This window comes from Conger conger, chromosome 3 (assembly GCF_963514075.1).
Source record: "Conger conger chromosome 3, fConCon1.1, whole genome shotgun sequence".
Classification (NCBI taxonomy): domain Eukaryota; kingdom Metazoa; phylum Chordata; class Actinopteri; order Anguilliformes; family Congridae; genus Conger; species Conger conger.
The window spans coordinates 9,622,379-9,640,259 of NC_083762.1; the positions used below are offsets into that span (position 1 = coordinate 9,622,379).

General features: G+C 48.0%; 1 protein-coding gene across 1 annotated transcript in view; it reads left to right on the forward strand.

The window, feature by feature from the left end:
* Nucleotides 1-17,881, forward strand: part of diaph2 (diaphanous-related formin 2) — a 482,385-nt gene that overhangs the window by 295,706 nt on the left and 168,798 nt on the right. The window contains 2 exon segments of the mRNA XM_061234698.1: nucleotides 2,489-2,590; nucleotides 5,210-5,449. Coding sequence (XP_061090682.1) covers nucleotides 2,489-2,590; nucleotides 5,210-5,449 — 342 coding nt within the window.

A 17,881-nucleotide genomic window follows, 5' to 3' on the forward strand; every position in this document is an offset into this window, starting at 1 on the left:
TGACATTCACATTACATGGACTTGTAATTCCAATGCTTGATGACAAGCAACTAAATTAAAAGAATTGACCTTGCGATGATGCCCGCAATTACAGATTTCATCAATGCGAAAAAAAATAGTCGTCTGAAGTATAATATTTTATACTTTAGAGTAGTTGGAGTGTCATTAAGGTTTCTCAGTGTACTGTTTTTCCAGGTGGGTTCCCTGGAACGTGCGTGTGACCGACGTTCCCTGGCTGAATACGGACGGCCGCCTCTCTCCTCACACAACCCCTCCCGTGGAGCATGCGCAAAACGCAGGCGCGAAAACATAACCCTTAAACTCTGAGCGCTGTCTTTATGGGAAATGAATCTGTACAGAAGGCGGCAGTGCATGCAGCGCCTCTTCCATTAGCACTCCTCCGTGCTGCCGCTGCTGTTTGTAATTTCTTCCTGTATTCGCTACTCATTAATGGCTCTTACCGTGAAGCCGAGCATCTGATCCCCGGTCTAGAACTCATTGCGTTTTGTGGCATTCCACGTCGGGCGTTTGTGCGTAAGTGCCGTTAAGCCGATTATTATTCTTTTTTTCTTTTCTTTTTTATTACCGTGGATCAGTGGAGCAAGAAGAATATCGTTAAACCCCACCCCTCCCCATATTGACTCTGGCACTTAGTGATACAAACTAGGATAATGAACAACAGTAAAAGGAGAGGAGTAAACATTTAGCCCTGCCGGCGTTACGGTCCGGGGTGGCGCGTTGTGAATCCCGCCCCGCCTCGCCAACCATTCCCACCGTTGCATTATGGGAAAACAACATCACGCCCTCCCATTCTGCCCAGGTCGCTGCAGTTTTGGCAGTGATTTTTTTTGGGGGGGGGGGGGGGGTCATGTGACTGTGGGGGAGGCTCACACTGGTCGCTAATGAGAGAGGAGGTGACTGAGAGCTGGAGAAAGGGTATCTTTTCTCCAAGAAAAAAAAGAAAAAAAGGTCACCATGGTTCAGTCCATTTGCTCAACTGACCTTTACGTGCACAATTAACATTTAAGCAGAATGAGGTTTTATTTTTTTTCATCCTGGTCCCTTTCTGCACGTTTTGTCTTGAGATAATTGCGGTGTTGGGAGTGTTGCTTTCTGAAAGGTCTCCGAGGTTGGCAGGTTTCGTGTTTTTGTTTATAGCTTATTTACCATTCAGTTTTAATTAACTGAAAATTGCCTAGGTGTCCTCTTTTCAAAAAATTCAGTGCGTTTGGAAATACTTCCTCTATTTATGTGCATTGATGGAGCCATCCTTGAAATTCTGCAATTCAGTTGAGGAGGTATCATTAAGATGCTAGGAAATTGCTCAGCTAAAAGGTTTTTTTTTCTTTCTTTTTTTTAAATAACAGTGTATGTTTGTGCATGACACATCCTATTTGCTGTAATGCCTTGTTCAACGTCGGTAAGCTTTTGAAGAGAAAATACCCACCGTACAGTAGAGAAATTGCAGGTGGAGACGGTACACATTTCGCTTTCAATTCAAACCTTGTTTCGCTGTTTGTTTGAGGGCTTGCAAAGAGCCCTCGTACCCGTGATTAACTCTGCTCATCCTACGGTGCCGTGATTCGACTTCTCAGCCTGAAAAAGTTTCAGGAAGGAACAGCCCTGCGAAAGCTGCATGACTCAGTCGTGCCCCGATAATGCGCTTTTATTCAAAAAGAAGAAAAATCATTAATAATCCGCGCGCTTGCTTTGCGTGACACAATGTGTTTTTATTTCCCTGCGCTTAATGTATTCCGTCTCCCACAATGCATCTCTTCCACGGCTTTTCACTCGTCGCCCTTCGCCTCCTTCCTGTCGAAAACACAAGACGACACCTACTTCCCCGGCTCTTTTTTTCCGAGGACATATGCAACGCTGAAAGCCTTTTGAGACTTTTACGGATTTTGAGTACCGTTTTTTTTTTGGTTTTTGAAATGCATCAGGCTTAACTGTGACAGATCCCGCACATCCTGGGATCAGAAAGAAAAGTGCGCTGTGTGCTTTACATGGGCAGATGTCTTCTGCACTGTATCAGCCCACCCCTTCTTCAGGCCTTCCAGTACTGTTCTTCTGTTTCTAAATGCTATCCCTGAATAAAACAGTGTTGGTAATTACAACTACTGAGTCACAGCAAAAGTTATTCCACTTTTATACACTACGTGTAGTTTATGTATGTGATACATGAATGCAGTTATTACTTTTAGCATTCGTTTGTGGTTGTTTATTAGTATTAAGTGGGAACTAAAATCCGTTTTGTGCATTGGAATTCCACGCTTGACTTTGGAGGGTCAGGCATATGAGACAGACCATAGCGAAATGAAATTTACTGTATGTAATTACATACCTAACATAGTAATACAGCTTGTGTGCTTTTGTGTGTATATATATATATTATATATATATATATATATATATATTAGTCCAGCGCAATGGACTGTAATGGGACTGAGTGAAGCTTGACTGACGGTTGTTCTGCTGGTTTTTGCAGAACCTGATAAAGAACCTTCCGGAGCAGAAGGAGCTGGTTTCGCTGGCGGAGCTGAAGAGCGAGTACGAGGAGCTCTGTGAGTCGGAGCAGTTCGGCATCGTGGTAAGAGCTCCCCCGAGGCTGTTCTCCTGCTCTTCCCCAGGAAAAGCCTTTCAATCCTGCAGATATTCCTGTAATTCTCCCCCACAATCCCATTCCTCTCTGCCTCCCTCTCTTATGCGTACTCCTGTTCCCCTCTCCTCCATTTCGTACACTTTACTAGTCCATCACCCTCTCTCTCTTCCTCTCTCTCTCTCTCTCTCTCTCTCTCTCTCTCTCTCTGTCTCCCCCCCTCTCCCTCTCTCTCCCTCTCCCTCTCCCTCTCACACACAATCATTCACTGTTGGACATTTTGCTCTCCAGTGTTACATTGCTAGTGTATTTCTATCCCTTTAAATCTTTATCAGGGCTCTACTGGTAGACTGTGTGCAGGGGAGGGGACCAGGAAACCGAGAGCACAACTATTAAGAAAGAAAGCGAGAGGGGAAAAAAAAGAGCGCCTTCAGGCTCTCTGCAGTATCAGCGCTGTTCAATATATAAAGAGATGCAGTAATGTATAATTAAAAGGCCAAGAATGTAAAGGGCATTTTTTATGACAAGTCAAATCTGGTAGCCCAGTTGTGACTGAAAGAGGCAGCCATTTTGATTAATAATGAAGAAGCAAGACCAAGATTTTCACACAGAGCGTGATTAGGACTCCAAGCGGCAGCCCGCTTTCAGGCCCCGATGAATTCCGTGTTTTGTTTACAAGTTTCACCCGCACGCCCTGAAGCTCACAGAGAGCAGCCCATCGCGGTAGCAGGTTAGCGGGTGCGGTGGGAAAGGTGGAGGTAGCGTATTTCTGCGTGGCTTCCCATGGTCGTTTAAGGTGAAGTCGAAGTAGTGAAGTGTGCAGGTAAATCGTCATCATTCTTGAAAACGTGAAATGAGCCCATGCTCATTTTTCTTTTTTCTCTGGAACACAAACGTTGAGTGGGTTTTTGAGTCTCGGAAAAACATGTGGGGGGGATTTTGCGGGCAAAATATTCTGAAAGGTCGAAATGAATGTAAACAACAAATACTGTACCTTCGAGGACCACCTGCACATAATGAAAGCTTCGGAAGTGTTGATGAGATGACGCAAGCCCTTCTCGGATCTCAGAGCTAGCCACGCAACATTCATAAACTAAAATTACTGTCATAGCAACCGCTTTAGTCTCGTAATAAGACTTAATAAGACTTAATAAGACTCGATTAGAATACATGTTTTACATTACAGTTTGTTACATTACAGTGAAATTTTCTTACCCCATTGTCTCTTACAGTACCTCAGTGGCAATATTTTTGTAAAAAAATATAATTTAAGTTTCAATATAAGACTAAAATACACGTTGAGACTTTTTCTTAACTTATTTTTTTTCCTGCAGTGCATAGGCCGGTTGATCTTGATGCACAGTACCTGGGCGCTCATAGAAACCCAGTCAATTGCTTTGAATTGCCTCGTATCCCCGTCTCCCAGTCCCCAGTCATGCCCATCACCGGGGTCTGTTCGTTCCAGCCTTCCCTGCGAGCCCTGTGTACGGCCGGGTATGATGAGGCCGGCGTCCTTTCATTGCCTTTGTTTGCCGCCTCTCCCTCATCTCTTTTGGTGTCGTAATGAAGTGAGGGCCCACGGTTCCCCCCCGCTCCCCCGTCCGGTTCGGCAATAACGGGGCGCCTCGCCCCTGCCCCGACACGCCGCTCCGCTCCGCGGGGGAAATAAGGGCACCTCCGGCTGCCTCTCCCTCAAGCTGTCGCGCTCCCACCCCTCCTTTATTGTCGTTTCGTCTGCTGTTGTACTGAGGAATCAGATTTGGCCAGGGAGGACGAAGGGCCCCAGACGTGAGTTTTTTTTTTGGTTTCGTGTTTTTGAACGACAGCTCGCTCACAGACCGGGCCGGCGCCAGAGCGTCTCGTACGGGTCTCGGGGTTCCGTGCCGCGTGAAGCCTGCCGTCCCACCCGCCGTCCCGCCCGCCGTCCACCGAGTGACACCGCGCACGCACTTTAGCTCGTCTCTGACGTCTGATCGCCATTTTCTATTTCTCCTGCAGTCCCAGGACATAAATAACCCCTCTAATTGTTAATTCAAGGCATTCCGTCTTCAAACGAGTCCGTTCCCTTACAGAAACTGTCTCTTTTAGCGCAGTTGTTCATCCCTGTGATTGATGTATTTGCAGGCTAAATGTTTGCCCTTGTAGTCGGATGCTTTTCCTTTGCTCAGTGGCGTAGAGTTCCAACTTTGATGACAGACAAAAGCTTGTTGTGATTCATTAACTGAGCAAGTGCAGTTTATCCTGAATGAGCGATTTCATTTGAACTATCAGGCAAGCCGTCAAGCAGCAGCACATGCGATTGCACTGAATATTGCTGTGGGAAAAGGGGGGAAGAGAAAGGAAAGAACCGGAAGGTTTTGTCAAGAGTTATGCGCTACCTTATTTCTTGTGACAGACTGTCATGAAAAGCCAAATTAAACTTCAGCTTGGAAGACAGCTTGGACGGGCGCCCTGCTACGGAAACAGTTCTAGCCAGAAGCGGTTGGCCTCTTTAAGCGGCTTCTTAAGAGGCTTAAGACCAGTAGACTGCACTTTCGGTGTTGAGTTAATGTTGGGCCTCCTGTTGGGTTCTGGGCTAACTCTATCCCCCCCCCCCCCGGAACCTTCCAGATGAGCTCGGTGAAGCTGCTGCGCTCGCGCCTCAACGGGATCCTGTTCAAGCTGACGTTCGAAGAGCAGGTGAACAACATCCGGCCGGACATCATGAACGTCACGCTGGCCTGCGAGGAGGTGAAGAGGAGCGACGGCTTCACGCGGCTCCTGGAGATGGTGCTCCTGGTGGGGAACTACATGAACGCCGGCTCCAGGAACGCCCAGACCTTCGGCTTCAACGTCAGCTTCCTCTGCAAGGTGAGCGTCCGTCCGTCCGTCCGTTCCTCCCCGTCTCGCGCCTTCTCTCCTTCTCCGTCTCTCCGTTTCTCCCTCGGTTTGCGTTTCTATAACTGATTTATTCAAATGACAATCATTAAAGCGTGTTTCCGAAGCACAAATACATCATATGAATGTACAAGAGAGTTTTCCACAATCTAGTCCCAACTGGTGTCAGCTTCTGTTGCTGCACTCTCTCTCTCTATTTCTCGGGTCTCGCTCATTATTTCATCCAAAATGATAAAAAAAGAGGAAAAAACAGTCTGGTCTTTTATAATACAGTTTAGCACAGTATGTCCTAATACTCGGTTGGCTTTTATGCCGGAGGCCCAGTCAGTTCTTCTGGGTTTAATGCACTATTTCGTGAATTAACCTTCTCTGGTGTCTGTGGGGAGCACTTATGCCCTGTTTTGTGGGAGATTTGTTGGGATGTGTAAATGGTCTAATCTCACAAGCCATCCACTTTTTTTTGATGTTCCAGCTTGTTAGCGCTGCTTTGCCTCTTAGGTACTCTAAAGAATTGGACAAGGAGAAGCAATTTAAGCCATCCATTGTTATGCCCGATGTCCAATCTGTGTTCTGTGTAATACAACTTAATAAAACATCATAAAACTTCTACGAGAGCATAATGAACGTGCACACGTGTTCCCCGTCTCTCTCTCCCATTAGGACAGCCGAACGTGCATGAATCAATGATTCATCTTATGGATTTTTTTTTTGCAGGAATTATTTGGTATTCAGAAAAATTAGCTTCAAATATTAAAAGCGGCGGCTGTCTAATCCCGTAACGTGTTTATTTATACGCAGAGACATCTGACATTCGAATGTGATTCGCCGTCAGAAAGCGAGCAGTCGGCCCCGCTCCAAGCCTCGCATGTCAGAAAGCGGCGTTGGGCTGGAAGCCACCGGTGCCTCTTGCTTTAAAGACCCCGGCGGTAGAGTACATGGAAGCAGATGCGGATGTTCCCTCGTAGGATTTCTCACCGTGCTCCTGCGCCGTACCGTTATCGGGGGTTTTTTTATCGATCGTTTTTTCATTTCGGGAGAGGGTGAGCGTGGTCATCTTTTTTTAATAAGGAATGCATATCGTGCTTTATGTACGAAACCATAAAATACAGTTAGGCTATAAAAAAAGAACATAAAATATAGTAACATTTTGACAATTGCTTTTCAGTCCTCCAGTTTCTCCGTGTTATGGCCGCCTTATAATGCTATGATGAGGTTTTTTGTTTTTTGTGCTTCAGATAGTTGTGAGAAAATTCTGCGGAAGCTCCAGAAATCTGCCCTCGTGCCCACCGTCGATAACTCCAGAAGGGTGCGATCTACGCCCCGTGCGTGATGGTATCTCCATCGTTATGATATTTGTGTTAAAATGCGAGGAGGAACGGCGGGTTTGGCTGAGGGTCAGCGTGTGGCGTGGAGGCTTCTTGACGCCGGGCTGAGTGGGAGGAGGGCGGGTAACCTCTCCGTTTCGGGACGCCTCTCTGCGGAGGCTCCAGCGAACTCCGAGGCGCCGGTCATCGTCTAACCGGTTTTAACCCTCTCCCCCTGCGCCTCCCACGCACCTCCACCGCTCCGCCGCTCCCCTCCTCCTCCCTATCCCCGGGAGGTCCCGCTCCTGCCTCCGCGGCCGTGCACCGCTGAACCCGAGGTGCCTGGGGGGGGCTGAGCGAGCGGGGATGTTCGCAGAGCCGCGGGATAACCGCCACGTTTGAGTTCACGTGAACCGAATCCGTCAGCCGGCCTTTCAGACCCGGTAATAATGGCGTATGACAGCGAGCTTAAGTGCTTAAGTGGTGGTGTAACACAGTGAGTGAGCACACTACTAAGTAATATTCCTTAAATCCCTGCACTGGTCTCCATGTAATATTAATCAGGAGTGTTTGACCACGCAGTGCCTGTTTTTACCCTGGCCAACTGCCAGGATGAGAGGCCCGGGGATCCCTCGCTCACGTCCCCTCCCTGATGGAAGTCCCCCTCGCCCCTCGCCCCTCGCCCCGCGCCCCATGCCCCTCGCCCCTCGCCCCTCGCCCCCCACGCCCCTCGCCCCTCGCCCCTCGCCCCCCGCCCCATGCCCCTCTCCCCTCGCCCCTCGCCCCCCACGCCCCTCGCCCCTCGCCCCTCGCCCCCCGCCCCATGCCCCTCGCCCCTCTCCCCTCTCCCCTCGCCCCTCTCCCCTCTCCCACTGAAGCCACTGAAAGAACCCTTGACAACAACACACCGCTTTTTTCATGGCAAATGTTGCTTGAATAGAGAAAAAAGAGGTTGAGATGTTTGCTATATATTTTAAATGTTGGTTTCATTGGTGTAGGTAAGATGTGCGTTGCATGTGTAAGTTAGTCGTGTAGATTAGTGGCTTCTGAGGCCTGACTTCAGAAACCACAAGAAGAACATCTCCCGACAGTCCGCAGGGAAAGGACCGAGCCTTGCATCATTGGCATTGTGTTAGATTTGCTCTTTCTGTTATTTCAGTTAAATATGTTTAAAAATTGTTTTGACCTTTTTAAGGTCAACCCCTTCACGAGGCACTTCATTAAAATTGAGACAGTCAAAGAAAGTTTGCCAATAATCTTTATAGTCTGCACAGAGCCAAATGATTCTCCCAGAAGAGACAATAAAAGGAACAGGGAAGAATGATTCCTTATTACAAAGCTTTATTCATTTTATTTAACATTACATTTCATAGATTTAATATTGAAGCATGAATCTGTACAATGCCGCCTTTGCACATTGCAGCTAGCCGGCAGATTACCTCCGGGAATGGGTTTCACAGGCCCGATTCTTTCGCCCTGTAAAAATAGTCTTTTTGTTTTTGTGTATCATTGTGCTCCTTCATTTAGAAACGCTTTGCGTTTAGTTGTCAATGACCTTCAGTACATGCAGTTCAATAATGCATTAGGGGGGGGTCATTTGCTGTGTGAAGGTCTAAGTATACCTGCCCTGGTAACTGCACGTTTTCCTGCCCAAGTTTGAATTAATTGCGTTTTGAGCACACTGTGTTTTTTTAAATAATTTTCTTGAGCATGCAGTTTTCAATCAACTGTCTCCGGCAGAATAACCTCCTCGACCCCAAACAATCAGGTTTGGAGTCTGGCCACTCCACTCCTACTGCTCTCCCCGGAGTCGCCCGCACTCTTCACTCACTGAGAGCTGAGTCACTCAGGTCCATCCTCATCCTGTTTAATGTCTGCCACGTTCGACACCGCCAACGCCAGGTTCCTTCTGGAGACGGACATCTCAGGCTCCGCTCGCTCATAGTTCCCCCTCACATCTTCCAGAACAGTGGTGTCAGGTGGCCTGGGGGGGATCCGTCTCCTCCGCCCGCCCCCTCCTGGCTGGTGTCCCACAGGGCTCAGTGCTCGGTCCTCTCCTCTTTTCTCTCTACATGACACGGTTCACTTCTCTCTGCTCACAGCATGTCATATCATTGCTATGCTGACGACACCCCGCTCTTTTTTTTTCTCATTTTGTCCCTCCGACACCCAAGCTCAGGCACATATCTCAGTGTACCTGACTGACATTACGGCTAGAATAGCCACCTTTCGCCTGCAGATTAATCTGGGGAAGACAGCACGTCTGTTCCTCCTGGCTAAGGGTTCCCCGGAGACTCATGCTTCAGTCGCTGTTGATAGCTCTGCAGTGCCTTCCGCCCGCTCGCCGAGGAACCGCGGTGTGACCCTGGATGACCAGCCGAGTGTCTCTGGACACACTGCAGAAACCACCTGATCCTGCAGACTCTCACTCCACAACATCAGGAGAGTGGCTCCACTTGTAATTATACAAGCCCTTGAAATCTTCTGTCTGGCCTCAGTAGCCGGTATATTGGCCTGTGCTGTGAGGCCTCTGTAGTCTACAGCCTCAATTCATCTCTCTCATACTGGCAAGTTTCGAGTGGTGGTATACGTACTTTATAAACAGGCACTGATTATTACATACTCTCCAACCGGAACTCCCTATCCGCACCCTTCTGCCAGGTGGCTGTTCTATCTCTTTGAGTACCCAGAATCCTCCTGGTGGCCCGCTCTTCTCTCTCCTCATTCCCTGATGGTAGAATGACCTTCTCCTCCAGGAAGGAAGGAAGGCAGACTCGCTGGCTGTCTCCTGAAAACATTTAAAAACATTTTTGGACTATTCCACAGTTTAAAGTTTAAAACAAACAAACCAAACCCCTTTCTCTCTTTATCTTCTTAGGTCTTGAGGCGGCGTGCACCTTGATGGTGGCACTTGTATAATTGTACATTTGTGTATCTCCAGCTCCCGTATCGATCGCTCGCGATGTGGAATGCCCTTTTGCGAGCCACTTCGGCTTAAAAGCGCCGGCCAAACGGCCGAGTTGTAAATTTTAAATTGTTCACAATCCTATACCGCCGCACGGTTTAACCGGGGGTTGAATTTCAGGCTTTTATGTAACTTCGGACGGGGCTCCGGCATTAAATAAACCCCAATATCTGTGGACTAGTAAATAATAGGTTTAAAACGTGTGGACAGATCCCCCATCAGCGAGCGAGCCCTCTGGCTCCACAGAAGAGCTGCTTTGACAGGTTGAGTATAGAGGTCTGGTAGTGCTGCTGCGCTGTGGTTATTCCAGCTCTTCACTCCAGGCCTGAGGGTCAAGCTTTTAAATCGCACATGAGATACCCACGCACCGCGCCCCCGTGTTAGGGTCTCTCCATTAACAACACCATCTGAACTTACTGTAGTGCTGCCATACACTGATGGCAATCACTGTCGTTTTATTTATCAGCAACTGCTTTCCTGAAAATATATCAATGCAATATCTGTCTTTATGGATTTTTTTTTCACCTTTCATTCTCACTATATATACAGTATGTATACTGTGTGTGCATCGCGGCTCTGTTTTGAATTCATGGTTCCTTGTCACGGACTTCCGACTTCTGAGGAATGGATTTGGCATCTTTCAGGAAAGGTAGACTCGAGAGAAATGCACAGAAAGATTACGCTAACTTCAAATAAAGTGGAAAAGCCACATGGGAAAAAATCCTACACCTCACTTCCGACGGCTTTCCAAAAGTGATGGAAAAGGCTGTAAATGAGAAATTATGTTAATTAAAACCAGATTTTCTTCTTGTCCTTTTGGGACCCATTGTCTTCATTTTTCATGTGTAGATACTGTATACCTCTCGCAAAGCGGTATATTTGTGAAGAGAGAATACGCTTTCTGGATGACCATTTTTATTACATTATGGTGTTATCATTACCTTGTAGCAGTGATTAAAATCTTTATGTATGTAATACAGTGTGATAATTACGTTTTATGTCTATATTACAGCATGCTGAAATGAATGAGTGCCTTTTCTTCCTTCAAATGAAGGACATGCTATCCTCCCGTTATTATAGTCGAGACAACAGCCATTTTGAAGCTTGCTGTTGACTTTCATCAGCCTTAGTGCATATTTGCTTTCTGAATACTACCCAGGGCTGATCTGTCCTTCACTGCGCTCGTAAATATATCACTGATGTCTCTCTTTACGCTTCATTGCCTGCCTTTCCACTTCCTTTGCATGCAAAATATGTGGATCTGTACAAAAAAAAAAAAAAAAAAGATGTTATCAGGAAAATGTCTTGGAACTATAACCAGCAAATAATTAGCATTATTAATTGACACTGATTATGGTTTTCATTCATTTGTCTTGAGAAGTCATTGCATTTAAAATGTAAAATCACGGTGAATTTGTCTATTACATCCCCAATGCTTTCATCTTGGCGTAGTACGCAGCAGGGAGATGAGTTGTTGTCCTATAGGATTTGTGGAACAGTATCAGGGTGAAGGGAGGGTGAGTCAATATGGGAACATTGCCGCATGTTGCTAGCAAATTCAGGAGGGATAAAATGTCAGTTGTAGCAATAAGCCCTAAAAATGAACGAGCACATATACGATGACAGTCCAAAGAGATTTGTTTGTGTCAACCGACAAAGACATTCACGTGCATTATTACAGTATTTTTGTCTGTTGTTGCATTTAAGATACAGCTCTGCTCAGTGTAACTCGTTTGTTCACATACATGGAAAATTGTGTGGGTATGTTACAATCCCTCAAATATAATTAAAACAACATAAAATGCTTCCCAGGTCCAAGATACGTGTTGTTCTCTGCTCACTAAAGTTTTTTTTCGCCCAAAACCCAACCACTCACTTTTATCTCCAGTGCATTAGAATGAGAAACAAAGATAAAGGTCCTCTCCAATTACTCAGCCTGCTCGTTCTTTTCAAGGTTAATAGTGAGGCTGATCATAAGATGGAAAATAAAGCAGTCCGTGAAAGAAAAAGGTCTTTATTCCTCAAAAGGGCCCTGGCGGAAAAGAACACCTCATCACAAATGCGTTTTTTAAAAAGTACAGAAATATATTTTAAGCCTTCATACAGAATCACACATTTCATCATTTCTGTCCACTTTTTGCCACCTGAAATATCTCACAATGTGTTCCCATTACACGCTCCTTATTTGGTGCCTGTGTGTCCGCTACAGACAAGGCCATGTTTTAGATCAGATATTTATATGAATTCAGGGCTGTTCAGTGACTCATCCTGATAAAGCACTGGATCTCAGTGTGTGATGTGCCCCTCGGACTGGTGTCCGTTTCTGTGTGGCCAGATGCTCTATAGGGGCTTCTACTATATGTATGCACAGTATTGTTGCAGTACCGGTTGTTTTCAAAACTATAAGCTATATTATAGTGATTTCCATTCAAACTGTAATCCAAAAAATAACCAGAAGGCAGCATTTCAGTGAAAAGTAGAAAAAATGCAGTTATTATTGTCAGTGTACTGCAGTATACTTGAATGTAATTACCAATAATGAAGTGTATTTTCTGTCCCACACAAATCATCTTCTCCTCAGTTATAAACACGTCGAGCACTGACGTGATTAGCCATCAAGCTGCTTCTTTTTCCACGTTCATTTTAGCTTTTTATAGACATCCTGTCATAAACACACACACACACACACACACACACACATGTGCACACGCACGCATACGTGCATGTACATACGCACACATACATGCTTGTGCACTCCTACACACACTCGCAGCATGCACAAACGCATACACACACACACACACACACACACACGCGCACACACACACACACGTACATACACATGCTTGTGCACTCCTACACACACTCGCAGCATGCACAAACACACACACACACACACACACACACACACGTGCACACACACACACACACACACACGTACATACACATGCTTGTGCACTCCTACACACACTCGCAGCATGCACAAACACACACACACACACACATACACACACAGGCTCGTGCACTCCTACACACACTCGCAGCATGCACAAACGCACACACACACACAGACACGTGCACACACACACACACACACACAAACACACGTGCACACACACACACACACACACACACACACGTACACACACACACACACGTACACACACACACACACACACACACACACAAACACACGTGCACACACACACACACACACACACACACACGTACACACACACACACACATACACACACACACACACACACACACACACACACGTGCACACACACACACACACGTACACACACATGCTCGTGCACTCCTACACACACCCCCAGCATGCACAAGCGCACGCGCGCTGGCGCAGACGTTGCAGGCGCGCGCCTGCACACAAACACTGATAAGCGGCTGTAGCCTGAGGTAGGGCCCGAGGCTCACCCGTCTCCACTCGTCATTCTTACAGGAGCTCTCCTCGTGCTTGTCATAGACTGCTGCTGCCAGCCAGGTTCACCTCAGCTGTCGGTCAGGTCCGTGCCGGTGCCAGCGGCCTCCGCTGACGGCTATAATCTCCAAACTCACTCCAGCCCGACTCGTACCCAATTCACCGATTCACGCCGAACCGTTGTTAGGGTCTTTGGCAGAGCTTCAGGTTTAATTGAGCAATCTTCACTGACAATCCTTTTGTTGGTAAGAGGATTCCTAATTCCCATCCCTGCCTTATCTTTTATTTGCTAATTGTTGTTTGATATTTGTGTAGTTCAGACATCTTGGAGAGAGCTGCTTGTTATTCAGCGCAAAGTCTCGCACCCGACCACAAATATGAAATGCCGATAGAAAGAGCCCTTTGACATACACAGGCTAGTTCTGAGTGTGAGGAATGCAATTTCAAGGCAATTTGGGAGGAAATTTAATAAATATAGAGGCCTGCTGAGAGTATTTGCATTTTGGAGATTTCTAAAATTGGAACAACTCGCTTGGTAGCACAGGTTAGAAACTTGTTTTGGCAGTTGAACGCTGCGGTGAAACTCACAGGAAGTATGAACCAGAAGAAATAAGATTAATGGAAATCCCTAGCTGAAAGCAGGTTCAGCCATTTTCTCTCGCTTCTAACGGAAATAGTGTTGGAAAGAATCTAATTTTATTGCAGCTACACTATTTACAATCTCTTTGTGGAATTTAAAAGTTAAGTTTTTAACTTTAGTAGCGCTTCAACGCGAATAAAGATGAACAAGCTATCTGTCACCTTCTATATCTGCAGTGATGTTGCCAAGGGGCAGTGTCACATACTGCAAATTATGTCATGAAATGATCTGCGGCGCAAAGCTCTCGCTTGATCAACAATAACAGTGGAGCTTAGGAAAGACCACCTCCACCTGACAGGAAACCTGAGGGACAGGAAGTGATGTAAGGGATGTGTCGCGCAGCAAACGTCTTGTCAAGCATAACCCTGAATCCAGCCCAGAGGCAGCCCCAGCAAGATGCACTGCGCACAGCACCCAGATGCAATGCCGTCAAAGGAAGCCACTCAGCTGCTTCTATACGCCGCGTAAGACGGCGTCTGAACAAAATAGTGCACCGTAAAAAAAAAACTTTCCACAGGAGCTCAGAAACCGTAGTGGCTCCCTGTTACTCAGCCTTTGTGAGGGTCACCTTACCTTAGAGCCAAAAGAATTACCCGGAATGGACTTATAAATGACCTCCTAATAGCTCTCATAAAACAGCGGGGTTGAAAAATGCACTTTCCCTGCTGAAAATCCGCGCTCAGAGTCGGTCCTTCAAAGGCCAAGCCGCTCACTGGCCGTCAGCACCCATCAAGGAGAACTCTCTCACTAAAAATATCCACTCTCTGACCCGGCACCCACTCTCCCACACTCGGCCTGACCCAGCTCCCAAATTCCCAGACTGGAGATCTGAGCCAGAGACCCACCCCGAAGAGGGACCCATCCCAAGGGACCCATTCCAAACTGGACCCACCCCGGGGATCCACCCCCAAGAGCTACCCACCACAGAGACACCCCCAGATAGGCACTCACCACAGAGACACGCCCCACAGTGGATCCACCCAAGGAACTAACCCCAAAGAGGGACCCATCCCAGGGACCCACCTCAAAGAGGCACTCACCACAGAGACACGCCCCACAGTGGATCCACCCCAGGGACTAACCCCAAAGAGGGACCCCATCCCAGGGACCCACCTCAAAGAGGCACTCGCCACAGAGACACACCCCAAAGAGGGATCCACCCCTAGGACCCGCCCCAAAGCGATGCGCACCACAGGGAATACCCTCGAGAAACGAGGGCTGTGCTGAGCTTGACAAAGCCAGCAGATGCGGCGGTAGCTGGACTGCCATGTTAAACAACCAGCGATGCCCAAGGTTAGCCTCTCACCAGTTTGTTAGGAGCGCCTGAGATAGGTGCCGTGGGTGGGCCTGGCCAGATGTTCCTCCTCACGCGGACGGGAGGGTTCAGCGCGCTGAAGCTCGACCCAGCCTGTAGCAGATGGCCCCCTCCCTGTGGTCTGGGCTGTCTGCTCCCTCTGTGGGGATTGAGATGGAGGACTGAGCCTCCAGCTGTGCTGCTGACCTGTTCCTGCTGTGACATCACTGCCGGTCAGGATGGGGCGCTGACCTACCACCGGGCACGTTCAGCCCCACTGCCGGGCGAGGATAGGTTAGTTCCACCACCCCACTCCCCCCACGGGGGGAATGTTCAAGTGGAGGGGTGGCAGGCACATAGCCCCCCAGGTTCTCCTTACAAGCCTTTGAAGAGTAGGTTTTTTTGGTAATGTTTTGTTCTAAATAAGAAGTTACTGTTTGTGTCAAAGTCCATTGCTTTTAATCACCAGTAGTGATCATAGTTACATCGGCATTTGAATGTTCAGTTAAAAACACGCATAAGTACATGACATTGTATTACTTGTCGTTGTCATTGTTAACCGTCTGGAGCGCAGACTCCCTCTGCCGAGCGGCCCCTCATCCGATTGGCAGGCCGCACGCTTTGGAGACTCGGTCTCAGATCCGTTCACAGAGTGTGGCCCGTGCACCTGGCCCAGACGTGTCCCAGCTGCCCTCAGGACACAGCGGTCCTCTCGCCAGCCTGACGAAGGGCGGCCGCTCTGCCAGCGGCACCGAGCCGGGGACGGAAAGACACCTAATGGCCGTCTCTGGGGGTGACAGGTGCGATTCACAGTTCAGCACAACGGGGCCCGGGGGTGATACCCTTCCCACGGCGGGGGAACAGGTGTAAGAGACACGACCGGTTCTGACGCTAGAGGAGCAGGTATAAGACACACGACTGGTCCTGACGACTGAGGAGCAGGTATAAGAGACACACGACTGGTCCTGACGACTGAGGAACAGGTATAAGAGACACACGACCGGTCCTGACGACAGAGGAACAGGTATAAGAGACACACGACCGGTCCTGACAACAGAGGAGCAGGTATAAGAGACACACGACCGGTCCTGGCGACAGAGCAGCAGGTATAAGAGACACACAACCGTTCCTGATGATTGAGGAGCGGTTATAAGAGACACCCAACCGGTCCTGATGACGGAGGAGCAGGTGTAAGAGACACACGACCGGTCCTGACGCCAGAGGAGCAGGTATAAGAGACACACAACCGTTCCTGACGATTGAGGAGCGGTTATAAGAGACACCCAACCGGTCCTGATGACGGAGGAGCAGGTGTAAGAGACACACGACCGGTCCTGACGCCAGAGGAGAAGGTATAAGAGACACACGACTGGTCCTGACGACAGAGGAGCAGGTGTAAGAGACACACGACCGGTCCTGACGACAGAGGAGCAGGTGTAAGAGACACACGACCGGTCCTGACGACAGAGGAGCAGGTATAAGAGACACACGACTGGTTCTGACGCCAGAGGAGCAGGTATAAGCGACACACGACCGGTCCTGAGGGAAGGATGTGCTGTTCGGCACATATTGAAATCCTGTAGACCGCGGTGTCAGGCAAGCTTGGCCGCATAGAGCGGATTAATCATTCCCACAGAGCCGGATTTTTCCGGGGAAACGTGGGCATGCTGCTGCCTCTTATGCCGCTTTCGAAAGACAATTGCGTATATGTATTCAAGCAGCTCTCTTTTACAGGTAAGTGCAAGCACTTGTGCTCAACAGCCAGGAATTTCAACCTTCGATTTTTCTGAACATCTTTTCTACATTTGTAATACACAGCAGAGCCACCCCCCCCAGCCCCACCCCCATGCCTGTGCGCACACTGTAGGACATAAGGAACGAAAAGATGGGGGAAAAAATCACCATTCATCACCATTGATATGGAGAGCGCTTGAAAAGCAAGTCTCAATAATTCATTGCAATCAGGGACAATCATGGAGGGAGAGCAAGTGAGGGAAATGGCAGGGCTCCGCCCGGGCCTGTCGGCGGTGACTAATGGGTCTAGCTGGAACAATGAGAGCACTGGGGCCTGTTGTCAGATCACAGCAAACTGGCACAGAGGCCCCACGAAGCCAACATTTCCCACATGAGGGGACCTCTGCCTTTACTGCTAGTACGGTCAACACAGTACCCTGATCTGTTACCTCTAGCACAGTCTACACAGTGCCCTGATCTGTTACCTCTAGCACAGTCTACACAGTACCCTGATCTGTTACCTCTAGCACAGTCTACACAGTACCCTGATCTGTTACCTATAGCACAGTCTACACAGTACCCTGATCTGTTACCTCTGGCACAGTCTACACAGTACCCTGATCTGTTACCTCTAGCACAGTCTACACAGTACCCTGATCTGTTACCTCTGGCACAGTCTACACAGTACCCTGATCTGTTACCTCTAGCACAGTCTACACAGTACCCTGATCTGTTACCTCTAGCACAGTCTACACAGTACCCTGATCTGTTACCTCTAGCACAGTCTACACAGTACCCTGATCTGTTACCTATAGCACAGTCTACACAGTACCCTGATCTGTTACCTCTGGCACAGTCTACACAGTACCCTGATCTGTTACCTCTAGCACAGTCTACACAGTACCCTGATCTGTTACCTCTAGCACAGTCTACACAGTGTGTGTGTCTGCTCTAGTTCTTTAAAATACCCCTTCTGAAATTATGCAAAGGAAGGAAGTACCATATGTTATTTACTCTGAGGTTAT